Source organism: Peromyscus leucopus, chromosome 5 (assembly GCF_004664715.2).
Source record: "Peromyscus leucopus breed LL Stock chromosome 5, UCI_PerLeu_2.1, whole genome shotgun sequence".
Classification (NCBI taxonomy): domain Eukaryota; kingdom Metazoa; phylum Chordata; class Mammalia; order Rodentia; family Cricetidae; genus Peromyscus; species Peromyscus leucopus.
Window position 1 is genome coordinate 143,070,174 of NC_051067.1, and position 26,591 is coordinate 143,096,764.

The 26,591-nt window shown below is 44.4% G+C and overlaps 1 protein-coding gene across 8 annotated transcripts in view; it reads right to left on the minus strand.

Annotated features, from left to right (window-relative positions):
* Positions 1–11,794: 11,794 nt before the first annotated feature.
* Positions 11,795–26,591, minus strand: part of Eya1 (EYA transcriptional coactivator and phosphatase 1) — a 151,899-nt gene continuing 137,102 nt past the window's right edge. For all 8 annotated transcript variants that reach the window (XM_028864604.2, XM_028864598.2, XM_028864599.2 and 5 more), the window contains 2 exons: positions 23,570–23,670; positions 11,795–13,782 (listed from right to left, as the gene is read on the minus strand). In XM_028864604.2, coding sequence (XP_028720437.1) covers positions 13,702–13,782; positions 23,570–23,670 — 182 coding nt within the window. In that variant the 3' untranslated portion in view covers positions 11,795–13,701. The remainder of the gene's footprint in view (positions 13,783–23,569; positions 23,671–26,591) is intronic.

The following is a 26,591-nucleotide window of genomic DNA, read 5'->3' on the forward strand; positions in this document are numbered from 1 at the left end:
AGTGTCAATATCACACTGTTTTCATTGCAGTAGCTTTGGCTTCAACATCAGCAGCTATGTGTGTAAGTGTTCCAGCTTTGATTATTTTCAGGAACTAGTGTGTGGTGTAGTGTGTGTGTGTGTGTGTGTGTGTGTGTGTGTGTGTGTGTGTGTGTGTGCATGTGTGTGTGTGTGTTGTATGAATCTGCACATGCTCATGTGGATGTGTGCCTGTGTGCATGCAAGTGTTTGTGTACATCTGCACACATGCATATGGAAGCCAGAGATCAAATGTCAATATCTTTCTTCAAGGTCTCTCCCTGAACCTGGAGCTCACTGACTGGGTAGATTGGCTGGCCAGTGAGCTGCTGCCTGTCTCAGCATTCCTAGCACTGGGATTACAGGTGTGCACTGCTGTACTTAAACTCTATGTAGGTGCTTGAGATCGGAACCTCAGGTTCTCACGCTTGCACAGTGTGTACTATTACAGACTGAGTCATCTCTACAATCCCTTGTGTTACTTCTGTTTCTATGGAGTAAAATTTAATCAGCACCAGTTTGAGGAGGTTTGAGTATAATATCATCTGTTCTAATTCATGGACATAGTATACCTTTCCATTTATTTGGGACTTTGATTTTTGCCAATAGCGTTTTGTAGTTTCAAATCTCACCTCATGGATTTAGATCAATGTGGCAAAAAAGCTGGCAACTAGTAGAACTACATTAAGCATTTTACAACATTAGCAACCTCTGGGCTCTGCCTCAGGCCTGCTATACCAGCATGGGAAGTAAGACAACTCAGAAGCCTTCTAGATTCCACCACATTTTTTATAGAAGTCAAAATCTTCCTGTGTGTGTGAGACAGGGTCTGATTGTGTAGCTTAGGCTACTCTCAAACTTGTGATTCTCCTGCCTCAGCATCTCTGAATACCTGGGTTGCATATGTGTATCACTTGTTGTACCTAGCTTAGTAAAAATTTTGCAGACCAATTTGTCAAAATTTAATTGTCATTTTAATAATTAATACTTGTTGGCCTTCCCTTTGTTTTTTCTAGAAAATCAACTTACAAACTAATTTTGCATATATATGTATATGTGCTTGTTATAGCAGAATATATAACAGGGAAATATTGCAAACTCCCTCAATTTCTATTACTGGAAGCTTTAGCAATAAGTTATAGCGTTTATGTATAAGATACCACTGAGAAACTGTTAGAAATTAAATAATCTAAGAACTAAAATGGAAAGATATATGGCAACTAAAAGTTTTAAATCCAAGAATGAGAACTTTAAGCATCATGCAGGCTGATATGGTTAAGACATATACCCCATATTCTATACATACACTAAGGTGGTCATGGCTGTGTCCTGTGAGAAACATGAAACTTCCTGACAGTCCTCTTATATCCAAATACTATAAGTGAGCATTAGACAATGAGTTAGAGCCAAACTGTCGAAGCCAGGATAATTTCAATGGATGTAACTGAGGCTATTGCCTATGAAATACAAGAACCCAATAGCTTGAATTCGTAATGGTTTCCAATAGGCATGGGTGTGGGGAAGGGCTTTTCACGTTGCTATGTGCTCATCTGAATGAAGTGGGGAGCAAAAATCTAACAACAAAAAAATTACCACAAATAACCACCTCAAAGTCACTGATATTGACAACAACAAAGCAAACCAGCCCAACAACCAAACAAAACACCTTACACAATTCATGCTCCAGACAGTCTTACTTAAATTACACAGGGGTGTAAGCATTCTAATAATTTTAAATAGATATATCTGGGAAATGGCCTATTGTAAAGACTTCATATCAGTAGAATCATAAACTTTGCATGTGTCCAACTTATTTAACAGCATCATGTTTCAAGATCTATCTATGCATGCTGCAGGATGTAGAAATAGACATTTAAAGCCCTCAACTTGGAGGAAATCTTCCAGTTTGTTTTGATAGTAGCCAAGTTTAGCACTAGTGACTCAGATGAGTTTCCTAGGGTCTGAATGATTTTTTTCATCTGAGCCATCTTGCCCCTCACCCTCCTACCCTCTGGACAGACCCAGCTCAGTGGGTGGAGTGTTTGCCTAGCATTCAAGAAGCCTTGGTTCTTCTCCCCAACGACCTGGGTGTCATGGGGCAGGCCTGGAATTCTAGCACTGGCCATTTGTTGGCCTGGCCTACATGAGAACTGTTTTTAAATAAATCCCACCTTTATATAACAGTTTCTACGTGAAAAATTTCCAGACATTCTAGACAAACATTTTTTCATTACCTGAATGTTTTTATTACTTGATCCATAATTTCTATTTTTTAAAAAAATTTTATTTGTGTCTTTTACATCATACATCTCAATCCCATTTGTTTCTCCATTCCTTCATATCCACCCTCTGCCCTTACAACCTCCCCACCAAAAAAATGAAGAGAAAAAAAAAAAAAGACAGTTAAAAAAAAGGTAAGAGGGAAAATCTCGTCATGGAAGCTGTAGTGTGACACAGTGAGCCATGCAGTAAACCCTTTTATCCATATATCTTTACTTGCAAGTGTTCATTGCAAAGAATCACTGACCTGGATTGAGGCCTCTGGTTTCTGCTGCACTGTTGATGCTGGGCCCTCACAGGGACTCCTCTTGGAGATCCTGTTGTTGCCCGGTGTCATGGAGATCCTGAAGCTTTGGGTCTGCAGGACCAGCCCCTTCAGTGCTCCAGTAGAGCACAGATGGAGTGGATGTTGGGGTGGGCCAACTCATAACCCTGGTTCTGGGCCTGGGTAGTTGCAGGGGTTCCTCAGCCTGCCAGCTCTCACCAGGGTGGGCTCTCCAGCATTGCACTGGCTGGTTCACCCCTTGCAAAGATGATCAAGGGGTGGGGCCAGTTCTCCTTCTTTCATAACCTCAGGGGCTGATCTCCCACACCTACACCTTCAGGGCCAGCTCTACTGTGGTGCCCAGGCAAGGTGCAGGGCCTGCTTTCCCAAATGTTGGAGCTAGTAAAGGGGAGGGTCGATTCCCTTGCCTGCCGGAGGTGGTAGGGATAAGGGGGAGGGCATCTTCCCTGCCACCACATAGCAGACAAGGGAGGCTGTGACAGCTATGCCCCTCTCACCCCCTCAGGGCTGGCTCACCAGCATCCCTGTCTACAGGGTCAACTCTACTGTGCTGCCCAGGTGTGGTGTAGGATCCTCTCTCGCCAGTGCTTTAGCCAGTGAGGGGCAGGACCAGTTCTCCCAGTGTTGCAGCCAGTGAGGTGTGGGGCCAACTCTGTACAGCCCTATGCATAATTTCTGACTAATTAATTGTATGTGTGGTGTGGTGGCGGCAGTGGTGGTGGTGGGGTTGTGGAGTTGTTTCTCTCTTTCCACCTTTATGTGGGTTCTGGGCATTGATTGCAGAGCAAGGCATCTGAGTTCCTAACCTTGGTTGTTGTCTCTGTGTGTGTGTGTGCGCGCGCGCGCGCGGCGCGCGCGCGCGCGCGCGCACATGGCACGTGTTTTTTTATGCTGTAAGATTCTCACATAAAAACTGAAATAAAACCAGTTATCAATGACTAGCGGGACTTCTAGTGCCATGCTTTTAGAGTCACTTTTTTTTTTTTTTTTTTTTTTTTGGTTTTTCGAGACATGGTTTCCCTGTGTAGCTCTGCGCCTTTCCTGGAGCTCACTTGGTAGCCCAGGCTGGCCTCGAACTCACAGAGATCTGCCTGGCTCTGCCTCCCGAGTGCTGGGATTAAAGGCCTGTGCCACCACTGCCCGGCTGCTTTTAGAGTCACTTTAGGCCTCAATTTCTGACACTGTTTAGATGTTATCTGTTCTCTTCACCTCCATGTTCCTCATCTATGAAACTCTGCCTGTTCTTTGAAATACAGATTAAATGGCATGTTGTCCAAAGAGTTTTCCCAAAATAACCTTCACCATCTTTCTGCACTTCGTCCCCTCTCTTCCTGCACACCACAGAAGCAGCCGAGCCCCTCTCTGGCACGTTTTTTTCCTCAGCATCACGTGACCCGCCCACTCACACACACAGTGGTAAATAGGAATGTTGGCCCCTAGCCCAGGAACATGCACACAGTAGGTCTTGGGAACATGTTGCATGGTTACATGTCAAGGGAAATTATTTTCCTGGCAGCTTGAGAAGGAACATCTTTAAGGTCTGTCTTTTTGAGGTTGTTTAGAACAGCCTGTTGTTTTTTCTGATTCCTGCATTTTCCTTTGTTTTTCATGGAACCCTCGGCGCCGATTTCCTGTCAAGCTTTGCAAATAAATATCAAGGTCAGGGGCTGGAAACAGTTCTGGGGCTGTCTTGGTACCTCTTGATTCCACTGGGCCAAGAAACGCTTTCAAGCCTGAGGGCAGAAGTTTTTCAAAACAAGTCCGTTCCAGCAAGGGTGTGAGCCCCGTCCACCCGCGGGGCCTCCCCCTTCTTGCATTTTAACTACTTTGGGAAGAATAGAAGTTCTGGAAAGACTGTGGCATTTTTTTTTTTTTTTTTGAACCACTCAGTGAGCTGGGTGATGAGGCCTGTGGTGATTTCTCAGTGAGAGGTTCCTACCGTGGAAGACGTGGGGCAGCGAGGTGGTGACAGACAGCCTTTCCGAAGGGCCAGGAGGTAGCAGGCTTCCTGTTCTGCCACATGGCTCCCTTCGGCTCGCCCTGCTTCTAGCTGAGGCTGTTCTCAGGCTCGGAGGGGCTTTGATCCTTGTGACCTGGAGGTGCTTGTCAAGGCCTCCTATGAGTTAGAGCTGAAGGAAGTTTAGAGGAATCCTTCATGCGCATTCCTCTTAGTTCTCTGCTCTTTGTTTCTTTTCTTCTGCATTTCGCTGTTTGAGGCAGGCTCTGTGCTGGTAAGCAAACACCAGGGACAGGTTCAAAGAGGCCGTCTGTGCAGGAGCCTCTGGCTCACTTGGAAGGACAGGGCACCCCCCTCCCCCCCATTCCTGAGACTTGCAAAGAATGGATGCTGTCAGGTGTCTGTGGCCCTAGGCCCAGTCTGAGGATGGCTGACGTTGGGCTGGGCCAGAGTCTGCCTCTGCTATGACTTCAGTAGTGATGAGGGGGTGGATAATAAAGGTCTTCATGTAGAGGGTTTATAGTCTTTCTAACCTCTTTCCGCCAGCCTCTTCACCCCATTTGAAATGGGAAAGTGACATTTCCTCAATTATGTATAAAACGTTTCAGCCTGGTTGCTGGAGCCATATGGGAAGTTCAGCTGCTTAATTCCTGCCCCTTGCCTACACCCCCACTCCATAGACTTCACCACAGCACATACATTCAATGAGATATAAAATTACTTCCAGACAGCGAAGCCCTCCAGGTTGGGAACAGTGAGACAATTTAGAATGAACACCTCCCCCCCCCACCATTGGACCTGACTTAATTATATGCAACTCTGAATGTCACTACATCCACCCAGCTCCTTTCCAGTAATGGAAGGGCAAGGGAGCCGAAGAGGGTCGTAGCTGCCTGCCCCTGCCCTGGCCAGCTCTGCCTCTGGCACACCTGCTGTGTGGCTTCCTTCCACCTTTCGGTCCCGGGGGCTTCCCTTGGACAAGCTCTCCTTATGTCATGCTTGGATTATTACTACCGCCTCCCACACGTCTGGCAAGCTCCTATTCTGGTCCACTTCCCCCTCATAAATCAAACGAATATGCATCCGACTGTCAACCCCCGGATTAAGATTCTTTGGTGGCTTCATCATAACAGATAAAATCCCAGCTCTTGATTCTGAGAGCAGACCCTAGGTCCCATCAATTTTTCGGATTTTCTCCCCTCTCCTCAGCCATCCTGCCACTTCCCATACAAAGCTTTATTTATTTCAGTGAACACTAAAAATGACCACCACATACACGGCACTCTCAATTCCTAATATCTTCTCTTATCTGTCCATTGTTGGCTTACGTATTAGCACGCCCAGCATTGCCCCTGGGAATTCAATGGCAGCAATATCCTTTCTCTTTCTGGGGTGTTTTTTTTTTTTCTCCTTCAAAGAGGCAAACCAGAGCAGGGCAACCGACAATCTAAGCATGAGGAAGTGTAGTATGAGGAAGGAATTAACAGAGGGGCTCTGTGAGTAAAGGGGTACCGGGGTCTTGGGGACAGCCATCTCTTGCATGGAGTGGCCAGAAAGGCACATGCAGGGTCCAATCCTTAGGCCGCATCCTGGAGGCTGGGGGATACCAGAGTGGAGAGAGTCCTCTCTATAGAGAGCACACGCAAAGGCTGTGACATTCAGATGCAGTCAGGACTTCAGAGAACCATCCAGTACCTTCGAGGAGCAAACACTTAACAAGCCTGGAGAGGGAGCACATGGGTGTTGGGAAATCAGGCAGCAAACCCAGGAGTCAATAGTATCCTGCAGGAGTGTCCTCAGACTGCTGTGCCGGCAGAGGGCCAGGGTGGGGACCCCAAGGATCGTGTAAGAACTCTGGAAGGACACCCAGCGGCATGGATGTGGAGACAGTTGCTGACTGACTGACCGGAAGTGAGTGTGGGAAACAGTCACATTGCAGCAAAACCTACAGAGAGGCTTGAGGGGGTGACTGGGAAGGAGGGCTTTCCAGTGAGCTTCCCACTCAGCCGGGGCCATTTCCAGGGGTCTCAGGGAGTTGGCTTGGGGACCCGTCAGTTTCTCTTTCTCGTAGGCCAGCGAGCAAACCATCGCCTCTTTAGATTTTGTTCCCCAGGCACATTCACTCCTCAGCTCTCAGGACTCCCATCACACATGAAAGTTCTTTGCAATGCTGTTCACCCACCTCCTTGAAATTCCGTGCTGTCCCCGACACGAGTTGCCTCTTATCACAATTATTCCTGTTAACACCATGGGCACAGGACCCCTTAGGGCAGTGATTCTCAACCTATGGGTTGTGACTTCTTTGGGGGTCAAATGACCCTTTCACAGGGGTCACCTAAGACCAACTGCATATCAGATATTTATATTACGGTTCAAAACAGTAGGAGAATTATAGTTATGGAGTGGCAATGAAAATAATTTTACGGTTGGGTCACCATAACATGAGGAACTATGTATTAAAGGGTCACAGTATCAGGAAGGTTGAGAACCACTGCCTTAGAGGAACTCCTTTAGTCATGTAGGGGAAGTTGAGTTGGATCATTAGGGTTTCAGGAGCATGAATGTCGTCATGTAGGATGTACTGGAAAGGAATGATAAAGAAAGCATCCTGGCCTGTTCTGCAGGCAGGTGACCGTCGATAGAACTCTTCTTTGGCTGCAAATCAAACAAACAGTTGCAGCTCAAGTCCGACCCAAGACAGGTAAGATTAGTGAAGTGGGAGGGCTCAACTGGGGTATTTGCCAAAGCACAAGAGAAGTAACCAGATGAGAACCTCTGGAGACCAGAACTCAACGTGCAGAGGCTTTTGTCCGTTGTGGGGGCTGCTCAGTGGTTAGGGCCCAGTTGCTGAGTAGAGAGCACACAGATGGAGGCAAGGATGAGGACCAGGTGTCAGGAATGGCGCAGTCTCATCTAAAATCAGCTCTGGGCGTGTCTGTGAGGGTATTTCTAGACTGAGTTCATGGAAATGGGAAGATGCACCCTAAGTGTAGCCAGGACATGAGATTCCACAGGTTGGAGCCTTGGCTGACTAAAAGAGAAAGCCAGGGGGCATCAGTATGTCTCCTTCTCTGCTCCCTGACTGAATGCAGTGTGAGCAGCTGCCTAGGACTCCTACCACCCTGACTCCCCTCAAACTGCAAACCAAAACAAACCCCTCCTTCCTTAAGTGGCTTTCCTGGGGTGTTTTGTTTCAGCAATGAGAAAAGTAACTAAAGCAACATCCAGCTCACAGCTCTTGGGTCTGGAGTCTCAGGGCTTTGAGTCCGGCTGGGATAAAGACAGGGTAGGTAAGCCACGCCTTGCCCACAGGGCAGGGACTCTGACCTAGGCGAACTGGAGGGAACCCATCTGCAGGGTGATTGACCTAGCTATTGTCCTGAGCGGTAAGCTCCCAGATCTAACTATGCCGTACTCTTGGAGTGGACCTTCACTCTTGTGTAGCCACATTCACAGGCTGGCGATGCCTTAGTCCTCCCATGGGGAACTCGCCCCATTGGGCAGAGCATCCATTTTTCTTCTGTTGCCAATAAAAATCCCAGTCCTGTTCTTTCTCCTCCACTTCCCTCTATTGCTTCTGACAGAGTTTGCCAGTTAGCTGAGGTCAGGATTTCCTTTTTACAAACAACCTGCTTTCAGTCAGCGGGGCCAGAGGTTTCCTAAATTACAAACGCTTTCATTTCTCCTGCCGCAACTCATCCTGTCAGTCTGCATAATCGCCCAGAATGGAGGGGACCGGAAATGCTCGGGGAGACACCAAAAGAAAGATGTGCTCCTATGAATGCACTGCTCTGCCGGTCAGAAAAAGACCCTGCATAGATGGGCTAGACTGTTGTAACCGATGTGGCCAGTGTCTGCAGGGAAATCCCTTCTGCATCTGAAGTGGACCAGCAGCATCTCTCCTCTCCAGGTTCTGTTAAGCAAATGGCCTCCTTTATAGTCATTTGAATTGAGAAACATCTATGTCATATGCAAATATTTTGAAAAGCAAAGTAAAATGTCATCGGGAAACATGTGTCTGTTTACCTTGCATTTGTAAATGTTGATTGGAAGAAAAATTTCAGAGCAAAAGAATGACTGGGATTGAGACACTAGGTTTAAAAAGAAAAGAAAAAAAGGCATGGGCTCCCATCCCCTCCAGTTGACAAGCACTCACAAGGGAAAATTAATGTTCTTCAGTGGGGTCTCACTGGGTATGTTAACCACACTTATTGGAAGGCCTCATTCCTAGAAGTAGATGGCCAATACAAAGGGAACTCAATGGTATTTTGTTGGTTATTTTGTATCAGATTGCTTCACTTGGGCATTTTTTACCTTAGTGGTCTTTTGCTTGCATATTATGGTTTCTGATTGGGGTGGTGGTGGCTTTTTTTCTTGTGTGTTTTCTATTCATTCATTCATTCATTCATTTTTTCCTGCATATTTTCTAAAGAGGGAGAAAAAGTATGGAGTTGAGTAGTTGGGGACGGGGGAAGATCCAAGAGGAGTTGGGGGAGAGGCAAGTATGATCAGAATATATTGTGGGAACAAGATACTTTCAATTAAAAACAAACCACAGTCAGAAAACACTGGAAAGTGTGTTAACAGTGCACAGGAGGTCATATGGGCCCTGAAGCCTGGACAGGGACTCTAACTCAACCTGGTGGATAGTGACAGGTCATCGAGGTGACAAAGCCAACTTTGGCCTTACAGCTCAGCTCAGGATATTTTCATGATCCAGCAGGGAGGGTTAAGGTCATGGCTTTCCCTTATTTGACGGTGACCTTTCCATGGGGAGGAGGATGCGGCCCCTGAGTGCAAAGCATTTAACCCAGGTCTTATAATCTACAGAGTACAGCAGGCCAAACTAGACAGCTCTGGGCCCCAGCATTGTAAGTAAGCAGCCGTCTGGGGAAGTATTCACACCAGAAGGGCTGAGGGTGCCTTTTGCTAGCCTAAGTATTGTTTCTGCTCATTTTTCCTAATCTTTCTCCCATGACAGGGCTGTGGTCTTGATCCTCTAAATAGCACTGAGCCTACATTTTACCCTAGCCTCTTTTGTTTCCTGGCCACTCATCAATTCTTGAAGCTTCTGGCTTCCAGTGCTGGGGTTTTGTTCTCCTTTATAGCCGGCTGTACCTCTTTCCCAGTCCAGTCTGCTGTTCCACTCTTCTGGGATAGCCTGCTGTCAGGCTTGTCTCTACGCCAAGTTCTGCTCAGGCCAACTTCATGCTTTGAGTTTGTAGGAGCCTTGGCTAGCCTACTGCTGGTCTCCATTAGCACCAGTCACAGAGACTTTTCTAGAATGTCAGTGAGTTCTCTAACAAGAACTCCAAAGGCTTAAGAGCAGGGGCCTGTTTTTCACCTTGTTTCTAGGCCCAGACCCAGCCATGCAGAGCATGTCCATAGGGTTCTGGCTGTATTGGAGAAGTTGATTCTTCATGTGGGCAGGAAAAAAATGTATATACAACCTCAGCATATAATAGTAGGTAACATTAGAAAATCTGCTAGGCAGTGGCCTCATACTTCGTAAATATTAGCTTGGTTTTCCCCTATAATCTTTGAAATAGCTCATTGTTAGTCCCATCTTAGGCAACCAAGAATACAGTTAAATAGTTGGCTTTTCTCTGCTGGGATTGCAGGCAGTCTGCCCACAGAATCGAATGTGCAAACCATTGGAATGCCCTGTTCCACAACGGTTTAGATAATGACCCTCTCTATCTCATGTGCACCCACATTTCACTGTGCCTCACTTTCCCTACATGTAACATCTTATTCAGCCTGACCATTGTTATGTCAACAAACAAATCCAGATCTCAGATTTCCATCATCCTCATTCTAACCAGACAGTTGCTCACTGGCCTTCCCTTGGCCTAATAACCATTTCCTCCACATCTTCTCTTTCTCCACTACCTGCACTACAGCCCATGTTCTACTCAGCCAGGATGATCACTGCAATAATTAATCATCCAGTGACTTCCCCATGTCTACCCCTCAGTGACTCCTCCTTCACTTAGAATAGTACCCATAAACTTTGTTTCCGCAAGGAGCCTTTCCACTTTGACCATATCTTATTCTTACCCCCTCACTAATTCATTCACAATCTGTTTCTACCAGCTTTACTATGAAGTCAGTTATTGGATCAAGGTTATCTTGCCCCATAGGGCCTAGCACTGTGCCACATGGGATGGCAAGTCTATGGGATAGACTATGAACTGCCTGCCCATAAAGGCAGAGGTAGGGTGGGGGAGACATTCGAGAGAAGGAGCTAACCCTTTGTGGATATTAAAGGAAGGAGCTTTGCCACTGAAAAAGGGCTAGCTGTGGTGCAGGTGGACTGAGGCTAGAATGCTCGAATGTTCTGACCAAACATGAAGTAGGATTCTTGGTCTGTGTACTAACCAGAGGTAGAGAAGACTGTTCATTACAGCAAAGAGAGGTAATGCTAAGAGGCAAGAACAAGCTGTATTTGGAGGCTCTGGACTACTAGAAATCTGAGCTTCAACTAATGGTCAGGGGGAGCCCTTAAAATGGTTGGGCTAGGAGTGCCATGTTAGAAGTGGCAGAGAATTTATCTTCAGAGTGTACCCCCACTTCGCCTATTCTTCATACTTTCTTCACCTAAGACCTGGTAATACCATCACTTCCCACCTCTACTTCTTCAAAGACTTTCCCTTCAGCTCTCACCACTGTCGCACTGGACACCCAGTTATTCAAGTGAATTGGTGGAGTGAGCGCTGGTGAAAAATCCACATCACAGGGATGATGGACGGGCCAGACAACCGTGTGTGTTTGGTTGTCATGTATTCGTATATATGAATGTTGTGTTTCTCGGGTTGAATTCTCAAGAGAAAGTGAGTTGTACAGTTTTATAGCCCTCTGTCAGTGATTAATCTGGCAAATCACAGAGATATATGTTGTGAGTGTTCTTTTTTGATGAAACTGCCTCATATTGCTCTCCCTTAGGTATTTAAGTGGGTAGATCTATGCTCTGCAATCCAAGATAATTTATGTTTAATTCTCTTCTATCATAGATAAATTTGAGTGAGGATCCAGTTGAGGTAGTCTGGGGAAATAAAGAGCTTTTCCATTCTCCAGTCCGTGTGATGATCAAAGAACCAGCTGTTGCCTTCCCGTTCAGTTCCTAAAGGACTGATAAAGCCATCACCAGGTTGTCCTTATGACTTCCTCTGGCTGCAGGGTTCTAATGCAAACAAGATTCTGCTCCTCCATGTAACCAAAACCAGATAGATGATACTGACATTCAAGGAACATACAGTCCCGCACAAATCAAGTTTATTAATTTAAACACAAAATCAATGAAGAAAAAAATCTGTACACAACTGTGGACACACAACCCCCCCCCCTTTTTTTTTCTTTTACAGTAAGGCCGAGATCAAAGCTGTCTTTTCAGTCTTCACAGAGTACAGAAACATCAAATGAAGAGGCTTAAAAAACCATCCACTTCTGTCTATGCCAGGTGAGACAGGAAACGGATTCCATTATTCACTTTAACAATTTGGAGAATTCACAATGACCGATTTTTAGCAGCAACATGGACTTTTAGAAAAGGAAAGGGTAGAGTGGTTTGTCTGCTACTCCAGGTCAAACCCAGAGTAATAATATTAGACAAAAATTGATCCAAAGGGTAATTTCATGGCAACACAAAGTCCAAGATGAGAAAGAGTCCTGCCCACACAAATTCATCATTTTGGAAGAATCTTTCTTATAGCATGGCAAACATGATCATTTGTCATCAGCCCCCACACTCCAGATTTATGTCTGTCATGTCATAAGTAGTAAACAACATCGCAACATTAGTGTTTGTGATGATGGCCAGACATAACCAGTGTGGGTAATGAGGAGGGAAAGACTGAGTAGAAGGACTGATGGGAAGTGTCGCTGACCCAGCTATGTGGTAATGTCCTCTTTGATACAAACAAGAAACCCAGACACAAAACCCAGACACAAGAATAATTCTGAGCACATGGAAACTCTGCTAGGCTCCAATTAATTTTATTAATAAAATATATCTATCATCTATATTCTTTCTGTGGGATGAAGCATTCGAATAATCATTCTTTTCCAAGTAGTTACATATAATACATTAGTGTTGAAATGAGAAAGTGAGGTGGGCCGGAAGACTTTAAAATTTTTTTCAGTTATGAAACTGTTGTGTTATTTTTATCAAGGCCCTTCTAACCAACACTAAAAAAAAAATTAGAAAAATTGATGGGATAAAAGATTGGGAAAATAAAATCCTTGTTGACACTTGACATTCATGCTTTTGGTCTTAGATAACATTATCAAAATGTCCATTATCTACAATATTTATACCCAATACTTCGCTAAGGCACTGCAGGAGTTTGTGCCCACGCTTCCTATGAAGGCATTTCTACCTCCTAATAGCTTTTCCCTAAACAGAATGTAAAAGAATCATCCATTATTACAAATTTACACCAAAACTTCTTTCTGTACACGATTGTCTCAGTGATGTACATTTTACATGTTTAAATTAGACATACTTTAAACTACTTTGCAATTTGCTAATATTCAAAGTATTTGCTGTATTGTCAGGCAAAGGCCTTTTCATTGATTATTTCTTATACTATCGTCCTTTCAACTGTTTGATACTGAGAAGTCTGTCTTGGTGAATTATACGGTATGTAAATTATACCTCGGCAAATCTGTTTCTTGAAAGTCTTTTCATAAATAAGTAGCGACGTACAGATTGCCCTGGGTAGGAGACACCAAAAAGTAAACCTTTGAGAGGATCCCTCCACTGATGTCCAGGAGACACATCTCAGTCTCTGTTGTGGAATCAAGTTTGCTGGGTTGGAGAAGCTGTTTATGTCACATTTGCTGAAAACCAAAGTGTCTGTAGGTCTTTTCTTCACAGGTTTGAACCATGTAGTTAATGTAGCCAAGACACATCACACTGTGCTAGAACATTCTCATGGCTTATTTTCATTGGATTCACAGTACTAGAGTCAACAGCTGTTCCGAAGAAATACACATGGTCCTCCATTAACCTGGAGGGGAGCAGTCAAGACCACAGCAGCCATTCACCCATATGTTGAAATTGGTACATTCCACAGTCCAGCACCGACACAAGACTGAGGCCTGCTGGATTGTCTCTGGCCACAGGGCAGTTGCGCAGTGTCAAATTGGCACGAGGCTGTTACAGGTACTCTAATTCCAAGGCATGATGCAGGGCCATGAGGTCCGAGTGACTGGAGACCCTCCAGAAGGGCATGGCATGCTGCAGAGGGCAGACATATGGTGAGGACAGAGAACCTGACCCACACCAACCCTCCCATTTCCTTCAGAGAGACACTGCTGTGCTCACCCCCATTTCAGTACTGTAAAAACTGCCAGCCAGTACATGCATGCCACATACACTTAAACCACAAAGAACAATGGTGTGAGTGTAGTATCCATTTCTCCCTACTAGAATGCCACTGTGACCTGAATGATAATTCCAAACTTTAAATAAAAGTCACTGAAAAGAAACCAGGGCTTTTCGATATATGTCCCTTGTGGTTGTCAATGTTGAAAGTTTACAAAGCTTATACTTCATGGGTTGAAACGTTCTCCTTAGTTGGCAGGGTTTTACATTTTTTTCTAAACACAATCTTGCTCATAGATGAAGCTACTTTTCTTCTTCCTGACTATTCCATGTGGGAAAAGATTGCAAATGGGCATCTAAGGTCGGTGTGAGTGCATCTGCAGTTGTGTAAGCTGTTAGGGCACAAGTCTAGTCAGAAGTGTCTGGGAACCCCTGCACAAACCCGTCGTCCTGGAAACAGGGTGTACCTCCTTCCCCAGAGGCTAGAGCAGACTGCTTACTGTATTTACGTGGCAGCAAGATCTTTCTCAGAGAGCAACATTCTGTTTTCTTCACAGGAAAACAGATTTCTCTCACACATAGTCATCTAGAGGCAGATGTATGATTCGCAACTATAGTTCTGAAGAATTTGAGGCAATTTTATAAGAAGTAGAAAATCTGTCACAGAAGCTGGGTTTTAAAGATTTGTAGGCAGTCTGATATAGCTCATAAAGCCATTATATAATGGTGCACATATTATTTAATATACTTATAAATGATATTAATATTATTAATATCCTCAAATTACCTGCTAAAGTCTTTTCCTGCATTCTCTAACTCTAATATTGAGCATTCTCAACAGTCTTCTGACAGGCATCTATCTATCTCTGTTACCTGTCAATAAGAGGATAGTCCAGAAACGAATGCCTAAAATCTCCACAGATATTAGATTGTAATCTGTACCATGTCTCATTTATTTATTCAACAAAGATTATCTTTTGTGTTTCTGGGTCCATGGTCTAGGAACAGAAGAGTCCGAGATGTAGACGGCCCCAGCTCACCCTCTCAGACTGTGGAATGCAGGAATTCCTCAGGGTGCTAACAGAGTAGGGAACTAGGGAAGTACCCCGAAGAAGAAAGGGACAGTTGAGCTGGGTATGGGAGGTGACCATTTGGAAGGGTACCCGGATGGCTCTTCAACTTGAGGCATAGATAACAGAGATAACGGAGAACTTCACTGACACTGACTAGGTGTGGGAGAAAGATACAGCCGGCTGGAAAAGCCAGAGGGTACACAGCCCCATACACTCTAAATCACGTTATTGATAATAGTGAGTTATGCTACATCGGCTGTTCTGTCAGGCTGTGTATAAGGTGACTCAGTGGTAATATCACTATTCTACTATGGAAGGAAGAGAAGAGAGAGGTTTAAGTGATAGCAGGTGAGGACTGAAAGTAAGATTCCTACCAGGGCTGGGCTAAGTCTGAAGCCTAGATGCTACAGTGCTCTGCTCCTTGTTTCTTGTGGCCTTTTCATGGAGCTGCAAGCTTGCAGCACCATGGCAAGGCGGATGTACACAGACTCCTGTTTCTCCCTGTTGATAGCAGATACTGGAAAGTTCGAGTGACTGATTCACAGAGGAGGGCGGCAAACTGATCACCTGCCATACAGAAAGCTTTCTTCCTTTTTCTTAGTAGAACGAATTCCTGCATATTGTAGAACACTTTAAGACTATAGAACCACGTCAATAAATACAAATCACTTCTTTCCCTCACATTAAAATATTAAACACTAAACCACTGTAAGCATAACTATATTTTGATATATGTATATACAAAAATTATCCATATATACAATTTGTACTATTCAGCATGCTCACTGGATCTTTAACTCATTTTAGATACATAATTTTTTAAAGAAAGCTACTCATCATTTTCAACCTGTAGTTGATTTAACTGCCTCCCTCCATAGTATCTATATTTATAAACTTTGTTTTTGTAATTAACTTGTTTTTTATACCTTATTATTTTTGAAAGTTTTACTTTAAATTTTGTATGTGTGGGTGTGTGCATATAAGCGCAGGCGCTCTTGGAGGCCAGAAAGGGGCACTGGGTCTTCTGGAGCTCTGGTTGCAGGCAATTGTGAGTCATTTCACTTGGATTCTAGGGATCAAACTCAGGTCCTCTGCAAGAGTAGCAAGTGTTCTTCAGTGCTGAGCCCTCTCTCCAGACACTTCTTTATGCTACTGTTAGTGATCCATTCTCCAGAGCAGCTGCTCATCTCTATTCATCTTATTAGGTACAGGTACTTCAGGGGGCTAGTAGCATGCTGAAGGCTCTTTAGATGGCCGGCCAGAAGCTTTAGAACAGCCCCTTCTCAAACACATAAACTACTTGTGGGAGCTCGAGTGCTCTGGAGGGAAGTGTGTTTGCCTCAGATAAGTCCCCTTTACATACAACTACCGTCAGTTCAAATCTGAAAGCTACTGCTACACTGTGGCGTGAGGAATGACATGAGTGACAGAGACATTGAAAAGGGAACTGAAAAAAAGAAATCCAGTGACTCCATTGACAAGCTAAGGTGCAAAATAGGCACTCTGATTCATAGGCTGCAAAATCACCTCTGGGAACTGTGTCTCATCCATTCAGGTGTACTGGATGCCAGCGAGAGCACACTTAGACTGCTTAGCTTTAAATTCGAATAAGAATATCTAAAAAGAAGGAATTATTCACAGTCCTGAGTTAGATTGTTTTCTAGCATTGAGATATCAGGAACTTCACTCTTTAGAGCATTGATAAACCCAGACCAAGCTGTACCCTGAAAACTACACCTGTGGTATAAGATCACTCATCTCAGGGCAGGGGCATCGAAGCTGCTCCTGGGAATAAACCTGCCAAAGGTTCTGGATGAGAGCTGACAGATCCTAGAGACAGCTGCACTGAGAATATCAACTCCAGCCTCAGCACCATCTGCTCAGAGGAAGAATGGATAGTGATGTCTGCTGTGGTGAGCAGCTTCGTCCTCATAGAACCAGAGGGGCTCTAAGCAGTGTCCACAATCAAGTGGATGATTAATAGAAGATAGCCTAGTAAAGAAGGCCAGTGACGCTTGTTAAAGATCGTCAGATCAACATTACATAGGGTAATACTGGTTAATAGAAGATAGCCTAGTAAAGAAAGCCAGTGACGCTTGTTAAAGATCGTCAGATCAACATTAATACGGTAATACTTTTCCTACCCAAGTACATAGATTTTACACTTGACACTACTGGGGAAAACTGGGTGCAATGAAGTGTGTGTGTGTGTGTGTGTGTGTGTGTGTGTGTGTGTGTGTGAGCATATTATTCTTGGCCACTAAACATGAATATTTCTTCTATAAAACCAGAAAGAAGGGGTGCCAAAAGAAGAAAAGAGAAGCACATGGCTTTGAAGAAGCCTGAGCTCAACTCCTCCCCATTAACCCAATGAGGTTCCTTTAGAGCACCTTCTTCCCAGAGCTCCAGTTTATCAGTAAATGAACTAGTTAGTGTAAATGATTTGTGGTTGCTTCCAAGTTTAGAGTTAAAATAAAGGCCATTACCCACGGATCACTGTAGCTGCAGCGAGAACCAATAACACAAGAGCATGCCCCATGGCTCAGGACCACTGGGGAGAGAAGGCAGATGGACTGGACCATCTCATCACAAGCGAGGCGTTGTGAAAATAAGAACAAAAATGATGACCGCAAAGACAGGGGGGCTCAGCAGCAAGCTGGGGTACCCAGAGTTGGAAGAATAAACAAAGATGGGGGGATGGGGATGGGCAGGGGGTGGGACTCCTGGGTGGATACACAAAGGTGATGGTGACCAGATAAAAGGGGTTCAGGAAGCATCTTCTGTAATTAGCCTGGAATGTCAACAGGCTGGAATGGTCTGCTCATTACACAGACTAAGAAGGAAGGAGGCTTTTCCGGGGCCTGCTCTGAGAATATAACGAAGGAGTTTAGATTTTTATCTTGTAAATGAATGGGAAGGGAGGCTAATATTTGCTGAGTGCCTCAAAACAAAGGGAAGGAGGGACTTAAAACTATTCAGGGGCCAGAGAGAGGGAGAATTGGAGGTGTGACTAGCTCATCACAGAGAAAGCTGCCTTGTAGTTAGAACACAGGGCAAGAGACACACAGAAAAGAGGGGCACTGGAGTGGTCAGTGCCTGGGGGACACCTGAATTCATTTGGTGAGGTCAGACCCCAGGAGGGACAGGATGTGTCTGATGGAAATGGAAATACTCATCATCCCTAACAAGGGGGAGCTGAAGTGGGCAACCAAGCCTAAAGGAGCATAGGCTTGGGAGTCCTTAGACCAGAGTATGTCCCAAGGGGAACACAATGACATGTCATTCCTGCTCTTCCTGCCTATCGGCACAACTCTTCAAATCTCCTTCCCGCTGAAAGTCTACATTTACTCCTTCTGGTCACACATGACATCCATCACATAAAAAAGCTATGTGCATGGCTGTTCACATGGAAAGTGAAGTTTGCACAATTATTAAAAATGCATTAATAAAAATCTCCTATAATAGAAAAGCCTCTCCTCACTGGCACAAACATTGCACTTTCAAGAATGTACTCACAGAATGTTCACTGAGGATCTGCTTGTAATACTAAATGCTAGAACCCCCAAAGGGCTGGGAAAATCATAATAGCACATCCACACGGTAGCACACTGGTATGGCCACTTAAAGGATTAGCGTTGCAGCGCTCTGTGTTCTGGTACAGACAGCTGCCAGGACAGACTGCTCAGTGAGAGAGGAAATGCAGAGAAAATACACGGAATTACCATTTGTGTTTCAAAAACATAAAGCCTATCTGAGCTGTGCACACACAACTGCTTGCATCCAGAGGTTCAAATACGTCTGCCGTTGTAAATAAAGAGACCTCAACAGACTGATGATTCTAACAGTGCACGGTAAAGACACAGCCCAGCATTGCGCACTTAGTCCTTGTGTCTCTGCTTCCTTTTAGGCCAGTGATTCTCAACCTTCCTAATGCTGCGACCTTTTAATACAGTTTCTCAGGCTGTGGTGACCCCAACCTTAAAATTATTTTTGTTGCTATATCATAACTGTAATTTTGCTGCTGTTTAGAATTGTAATGCAAATATCTGTGTTTTCAGATGGTGTGAGGCAACTCCTGAGAAAGGGTCCTTCAACACCCAGAGGGTCGTGACCTGCAGGTTGAAGATTGTTGCTGTAGGCAAAGAGAGCCAAGACCTCGCATGCAGGATGGGATAATTAAGTGTGAACAAATGACTTTGCGATAATAAACTAATCTCTACATAGTGCTCAATCTCTGTGTCTCCCTTAAATAAAAAACAAAGAATTAGATTGTATTACAAATGTGTTCTTTTTTCTCTTTTCCAACAAAGGTGGCTTTCTCCGGAGTTTAAAATGAGGCCCTACTGGCCAGGTACTCAGTTTAATTTTGGATCTCAGCAGGTTTTGGAGTGCACATTTAAAAGGGACAGCTTTTAAATGAAACCTCGATCAGAACATAGAATAATGGGTGCTTGCCATTTTTTACCTGCTACTCATTGAAGATTTAACTGGGTCTCAAAAAAAAAAAAAAAATCTAGCAATAAAGACTATTTAATCATTCTGATTTTTTAAGTTATACCCGTGCTTAATTAGCTCAATCAAGCCAAGTTGTATCTTCATTTCTGAGGAAGTACTTTCATGATACAAATTATGAAGTTTGACTGAATTACTTAGGGAAATCTGGCTGCATTAATGGAAGAGTCAGCAAGGGGCGCACCTGGACAACAGCTTATTGGTTTCTGGATTTGAAGGGCCCTCTCTAGCCGAAGAATATGATTTAGGCAGATAAAAGACATCTGTCTACAGGGATGAAGAGAGAATGCGGCAGCACTTTTAAAAGAACACAGAAAACTGAGAAGCCAGCTAAGCAGTTAAACTTGGTTTTGAAGAAAGGCAAACATGTTATGATTTTGATGTGAATGCTCAAATTTTCAGACCTTCCCAGGGAGGGGCACTTGCTCGCTGCTAATTCTGTTTAGTGATTTCAACCACTTGGTAACTAATATATCAGAATGATGGCATGGTTTAGATCGAGAATGCTCTCCCTGGGTAGGAGGGGCAAAACAGAGCTCTAGATACCTGTATGCAAGCATCTGCCCGGACAGACAGCTAAGTGAAAAAACAATTACCGTGTACAATGAGGAGAAAGGAGACACCTGTGTAGGTGTCCTCACCCATCGAAGAAACAGACGTACCCAGGATGAAGCTTAACAAGCCGCATAACTTTTTAAAAGTGAAATCTTAGCATGCTTGGAACGTTTGAGTTTATAGTTTGAAGGAGCATTGGCCTCAAATCACAGTTTGGTCAATACCTTGCTATTTGATTCAGCCATTTTTTTTTCTTTCTCTCTTTCTCGGCTTGGCTGTGGTTCTTGGAGACAGGCTCTTACTCTAGTCCAGGCTGGCCCGGAGCTCCCGTTTTCCTGCTTCAGTCCTGTAAGGACTGGGGTTAGAGGCATGTGTCACCAGGCCCCGATGAGTCTGTTTTCTGTCAAATGGGCCAAGGAGGACACTTCTCTACAGCGTCATTGTGAAGTGGTAATGAGATATTGGAGGGGAGTACCTGAAAATGGGGGTGGGCTGTGGAAGGAGTTTTAGAGCCGGCGCCCCATGTTCCCTATCGGGCTCTGATCTTGGGCCCGGTGTGGGTGGCCATTTCCAGTCACGTCGTCCCTCTGACCTCGTCTACGCGTGTGTCTGACAGGTGACACTGTGCCTTTCTACTCTTTTCCCCCTCTAAGTTAATTATTAAATAGTCCTCACTTCTAGGTACAACTCAGCTCAAAAGATACTCACATATGTCACCAGTTCTGAAGTCCCTGTCTTTTCCTTCATATATGAAGAATTACTATGTAAAAATTAGTTTCTTTTCAAGACGAGCTCAAACACTGTCTTGAAAAGGCCATGTAGTCTATTACACAGGGTTTTCAATGCTTTGCAAGGTATGAGACGCTAACCTTCTGAAAGCTGGCATTTTTATACACACATAAGCAGGTCACAAGGTCCAAGGAGCTTCTTCCCCCACCCCACTTACCACATACATCCATTCACTCTCAAAAATCAAAGTAAAGACCATTCATGAACATTCAAAGAGAATGTTCACTGCCGGTAGGTACCTAATTTCTTTTTGGTGTAAAAAAAAAAATAATAATAACATGACCAAAGATAAATAGTGGAGATAATTTTGTCTGCCCTTCGAGGACAGAAAATGTAGTCTTATTACACCTTTGAATTCTTGCATCAGACCAGGAGTTCCTGCCTTCCATGCTGTGCTCACCAGGTCTACCCATCTCAGAAACATCTCAGAAAGACCTAGGAAGAGACATGCCCACAGTGGGATTTTACCTGCTTTTGCATCTTATGTGAACACATTTACAGCTCTCCTCCTGTGAAACACAAACCAGAAAGCCACACTCTGGTAACTTTCTCCTGAAATTAAAATTTGGAAGACCTAGCTCAGAGGGCAGTTGGAAAGCTGGCTCAGGGCCACAGCAGAGCAGAGTGCTCAGGAGGGCCACATTGCTCAAAGGGGCAACTCTTCCCCAGGCCCTTATGGCCACTAGGAGGTTCTGTGTAAGGATATGCCCTGGGAATTCCAGAAACTTTCCAAGGAGGACAACTTGAGTTTGGATTCCCACCAACCATTTTTCTTCAGTTTCCAGGATTGCGTTTGGGGAACTCTAGTTTAGGCCGACAAATGTACCCAGCAACAGTTGTGGCTTCTATTAAGCATTAACAGGCCAAGTGTGTGTGTGGTTCAGTCAGTGCCAAGCACATCAGTGGCATCTTCTGTCATGAATGGACATAAGGCCAGTGTCTGTGCTCTTATTGGAATTCAGAGTCACTGGAGGTGAAGGAAGCTATCTTCAGAGCTTATGAAAAGGCTGCTACATGTCACACCTGACAGTCAGTGCTACATCTGAGACCTGGAACTTTGTGTGCCATTTCTGACTAGGCAAAAGGCAAAAGAACTGAATATGTTGTATCCATCATGGTGGGGGAAAACAGACTCCTATGAATGAATTTGTGGGGGAACGGAGGAGCTTTATTCATGTCAGGAAAGGATGTCCTTAAAGAAACACGGAGTACAACTGTACCAAGATTTAGAGGTAAATGAGAAAGTTGAAGGTAGAGTCTCTAACAAAAGACCTCCACCCCAAGATCACTGTTGTCGAAGAAGACATTCATAATTATTTGTGTAATCCTAGTTGCCATTTGTTGTCTTTGTGAGAGTCACATGTCTTAGTGGATCTAATTGGTCAAAAAGGCTAAGGAGCTAGGTGCTGTGATAATCCCCACTGGGGAGACAGAGTAAAATGAAATGAAAAGCTTAAGAAACTGGTTCAAAGTCACCCAATAAATGGACAGCAAAGCTGGAAGTCATATGTAACCTGGATTGGCATACAAGCTATTTCCACTACAATATCTCCTGTTCTAGTAAAATTGAGCACTATTATAAAGAAAAATCCTAAAAATGAAAGATGTATGACATGAGTTTTGAGAAACATGCCAGATAATGACAGAGGATTTGGGAAAAATATTCTGGAGGAATGTAAATTGGCAGGGCAAAAGAGAGGTGTGAATGGTTTGAATATGTCTCCCAGAGGTCACAGGTTAGAAATCATCCTGAATTTTCTATGGTGACCTTAATGGAAGGTGGGAACTGTAGGCAGTAATTAGGATCTGTTAAACTGAGCTCATGATGTGAGTGGGCTGTGTGTGTAAAAAGGAGCAATGTGACATTACAGACTTTCTACAAAGATGGAGAAAGACCTTGCCCTGTGTCCACAGGGGATGTCCTCTGCCGTTTTATGATGTAACAAGAGGGTCTTCATCAGACGCTGACACCATGCTCTTCAATGTTCAAGCCTCCAGAACTGAGCCAAACCAATCTGTTCTTTATAAACTATCTAATCTCAAGCATTTTGCCATAGTAACAGAAAATGGACTAAGACAGCCGGTCACCAGATGAATGTGACTGCAGTGTTGGATGAGGATGGGGAAAGACCAGAAAGACAAGTTGTAAAGATTGCAAAGACCCTGAGTGTTGAGTAAGGAACTGGGCTCCTTTCCTTTAAGAACTGCATCAAGATGCCAAAGGAGACAGTTTCTGCTAGAGGAATGCTCCAATTACAGATGCAGAAGCCGAGACACCCGTAATGGGCCACAGGGCACGTCTTCAAGTGGCTTTTATGGTCATGGCCACCCTCCCCTTTTCAGTGCTTCAAGCAAGGCAGATGTTGTCCTTATGAAAGAAGGTGCAAGTCTTCTAGGGCAGTGAATTCATGCCATCTTTGCATGCCAGCTTGACTACAAGCAAACATCTTTCTAAAGTGATGCTTGAAAGGGTGAGAGGCAGCACCAGGACTGGGTAACGAGATGGGAGCCACCTGACAACGTCTTCCCTGTATGTAAGGTAGGAGAGTATGGGTGCCACCTGTGTTCTGGAGGGTGACTACAACGCTACGCTTGCTTTCCTGACCAACCACCACTTGAAATGTTCACTCATGTCAGTAGGGTTCTACGATGCCCCTCTCCATGTTTACAACCCTCCACCTTTCACAGTCTGTGGTAGGAAAATGCCCGTATGTGAAAGGAGTCCATTTTGAGCACTGAGGTTGCTCATGGCACCCGCGGGGGAGGCTTACCTTTTTTGCCCCTTGCTCTTCTTCCACCCCGTCTCCTATGACAACATACACCACTTTCCTTCCAAACCTTTGGATTATCCTCTCGAAACAGCTCTCCTTTCCTAGTGGGTAGGAGCAAAGGAGAGAGGTGTAACAGCTGGGTAGCCCAGTTTGACCATGCTGGGAAGCTTTACACAGATGCTTTGTTCATGCTTCCGATTACACGCCACCTCACCCAGGGAAATGTGTCTCACCACTTGAGAGATGAGAAGACAGCACGATGTGGTAAAGGTTGTGTATGCATTAGTAGTATGTTAGCTGACTCTTGAAAATTGGTGGTCTGGGCCACACGATGCCAAGATAGCTATCAATGTGGCCTGCCATAAAATCACAAACTTAAATTCTAAGGGTTTTTGTTTTTGTTTTTTGTACCATTGCACAATTCTTAAGCATGAACTTTGACAATGCCATGTCTCAATGCCAAAATGTTGGACACCCCTGTCTGAAATACTCTTTTCTAAAGAACTTATGACATAAACATTGCAGTGTTTGTGTGTGCGCGCGTGCGCGTGCGCCTGCGTGCCGACTACATTGTAGTAATACACTCTTTCCTTCCAAGCTGAGACTTAAAAAGGCATGCATTTCTGGCAGCCTATTTTAACTTGACTTAAAAACTTGTTATATCAAGCTGAACATAATACAAGACCAGTGAGAGTGATAAAAACAACCACTCAACTTGGATTCGGTATAGCAAAAGAAATCACACACTGGCATAGGCTTCTCTCTCCACATGCAGGTGGATAGAAAACCACGCAAGGCCTACTGTCTTTGCTTAGAGATGTCTCATGAACATCCTCTTAAAGTAAATGCCAGGTATCACGGGCATGGGTACTACACAGACCGCGGCCACTTCACCCGGCCATCTCCTGCTCAACCAAGCCCTTTCCTAGAGGCAAAGCAGGAGACAGGTAACAGAACACCGTTATCTGTCTGCTATCTTTCCCATGTCAGGACTTCCTCTGGGCTCGGCTGGCGGCTGCGCTGTCAGCACATCTCCGCAGCTAATGCCAGCATTGTTTCTTCTCAGAAGAGATCGGTGTTCCAGGTCTCAGCTGCCAATAAGGTCATTTTAATGGACAATGGGACAGTTTACAGTTCTCCAATGTGAATGGCTGAGCAGGGCCTGCACCTCTTTCAAATGAGGATCAGATATACACATGAACAAATTGCTTGTTTGCTTAAACAAATGTCTTCTTTATATTTGTATTTTGCACTGAGATCTCTCGTTTGCATCTGAGAGAATGTAATACAGCCAGCCTTAGTCAAAGATGCCTTTCAATGCTTTAGTTCTCCACTAAACTGTGAAATGTTAAATCACTTTGAGAAACAAATAGACAAACAGCATTTTTCCTCTAGATGGGAAAATAATTAGCTATTTTGCAAAGCTGTATTGTGTTTGACTTGTGCAGAAAGGAAGGTTCAAATGATGGCTATGAAAATGTAAACAGCTTTTTCTTTGTTCTCTTTTATTTCTTACAGTGTTAGGGATAAGACCCAGGGCCTTTCTCACAGGTTAGACTAACTTCCTCTGGGCTAACACCCTACCCCCCAACTCTGCAAATCCTTTAAAGATTATTTAAGGGTGAAGTTTGGTTGGGAAAAGAAAAGAAAACGTCTTGCCTGTGTACTGTCACCTACAGGTTTTATTGCAAACCTTGGATTATATAGAGGTTCTTTTTTCACATGAAATATTAAAAAAATGAAGTTGGCCCCTTCCCTGCAGTGACCTCCACATTGACTTCATGGGATGACACAAGAAGCAATAATCCCAGGGCTTTCAATCTCGACTTTTATTATTTTCGCTTAGAAAATGTGTTAGCTTACAGAGCATGAGTAATTCTTCGACTTCAGATGGGCAGATTTCCAATGTGGTTGGTTTATCTGCCTAGGCTCTCTGCACTCATCCCTGTCATGATAAACCCCACTTTCCTGGTTAATCATGGCCATGCTGACCCCACTGCCTATAAGAAACTCGCGTCAGCTTCCTTCCATACACAGGCCTTGCTCCTTTTTATTCAAAAACCTCCCTTGAGCACATTCTAAATGCTGGGCACTGGTGCAATTGTGATGAGAGAGAGAGACAAGAGGCCCCCAGGAACATTGCAATCTGGTGGGCAATTCACACTATAAACAAATAAGGAATTCAGTGATCACTGAGCAAATGCTTTGAAGGAGACATACAGGGAGGGCACTGAAAGCCTGGGGAGACAGAGGCTGGACTTGAGGAAATCTGCTTTTGCCCTTCTGTCTCCAGATGGAGTCAGCAGTCAGAAACAGCCTTCTTTCCACCTGTGAGGACATCATCCTCTTTCTGCCTTCCAGCAAGATGCAGGTCACAAATGTATGCTGGCGGCTGATCCCCAGCCTCAGCATTTCATGAGGCCTGCACAGTAGCCACTCGGGGACAATCACAAGGCCCTTGACATGGCATTTCTCTGTTCCCTTGATTTCTGATAATAAACCCTCTTATTTGCCCTTCTCTACCCAGCAAATGCCATTTTAACTTCTGCTCACACTGACCTCTGATCCCTCCTGGCTAGGAGCAACAGCTTCCTCAGCCCTGCACACCGTCAGGCACTTAGCAGGATATCACCTTGTGGAGAGCATTTCAGAACAGAGCCACCTGAGGCTTGGCTCTTCGCCATTTACCCTGACTACTGAAGCCTGGGTGCTTATGTTTCCTCATTTGTAAAATGTAAAGATGAACATGCAAAATGCCTAGTACATGTTCTCCACATCTAGGACAAGCCTGCTGGAGGCTCACTTGCATATTTCTTTGTCGTAATGGATTGTAGGTAGTTATTTGCTCCCCTTGAGGACAAGTCAGGACTTCTCATCTTTTTTTTTTTTTTTCTTAGTTGATATCCTAACTACGTTTCTTATCAGACTTCACGCCCCTCCCAACTATGTATTCCCCCTGTGGGGAGCCTCGCTTTTCTGTTTTCCCAGAATTAAAGGGAGAGGTCAATTTTTACACATACTG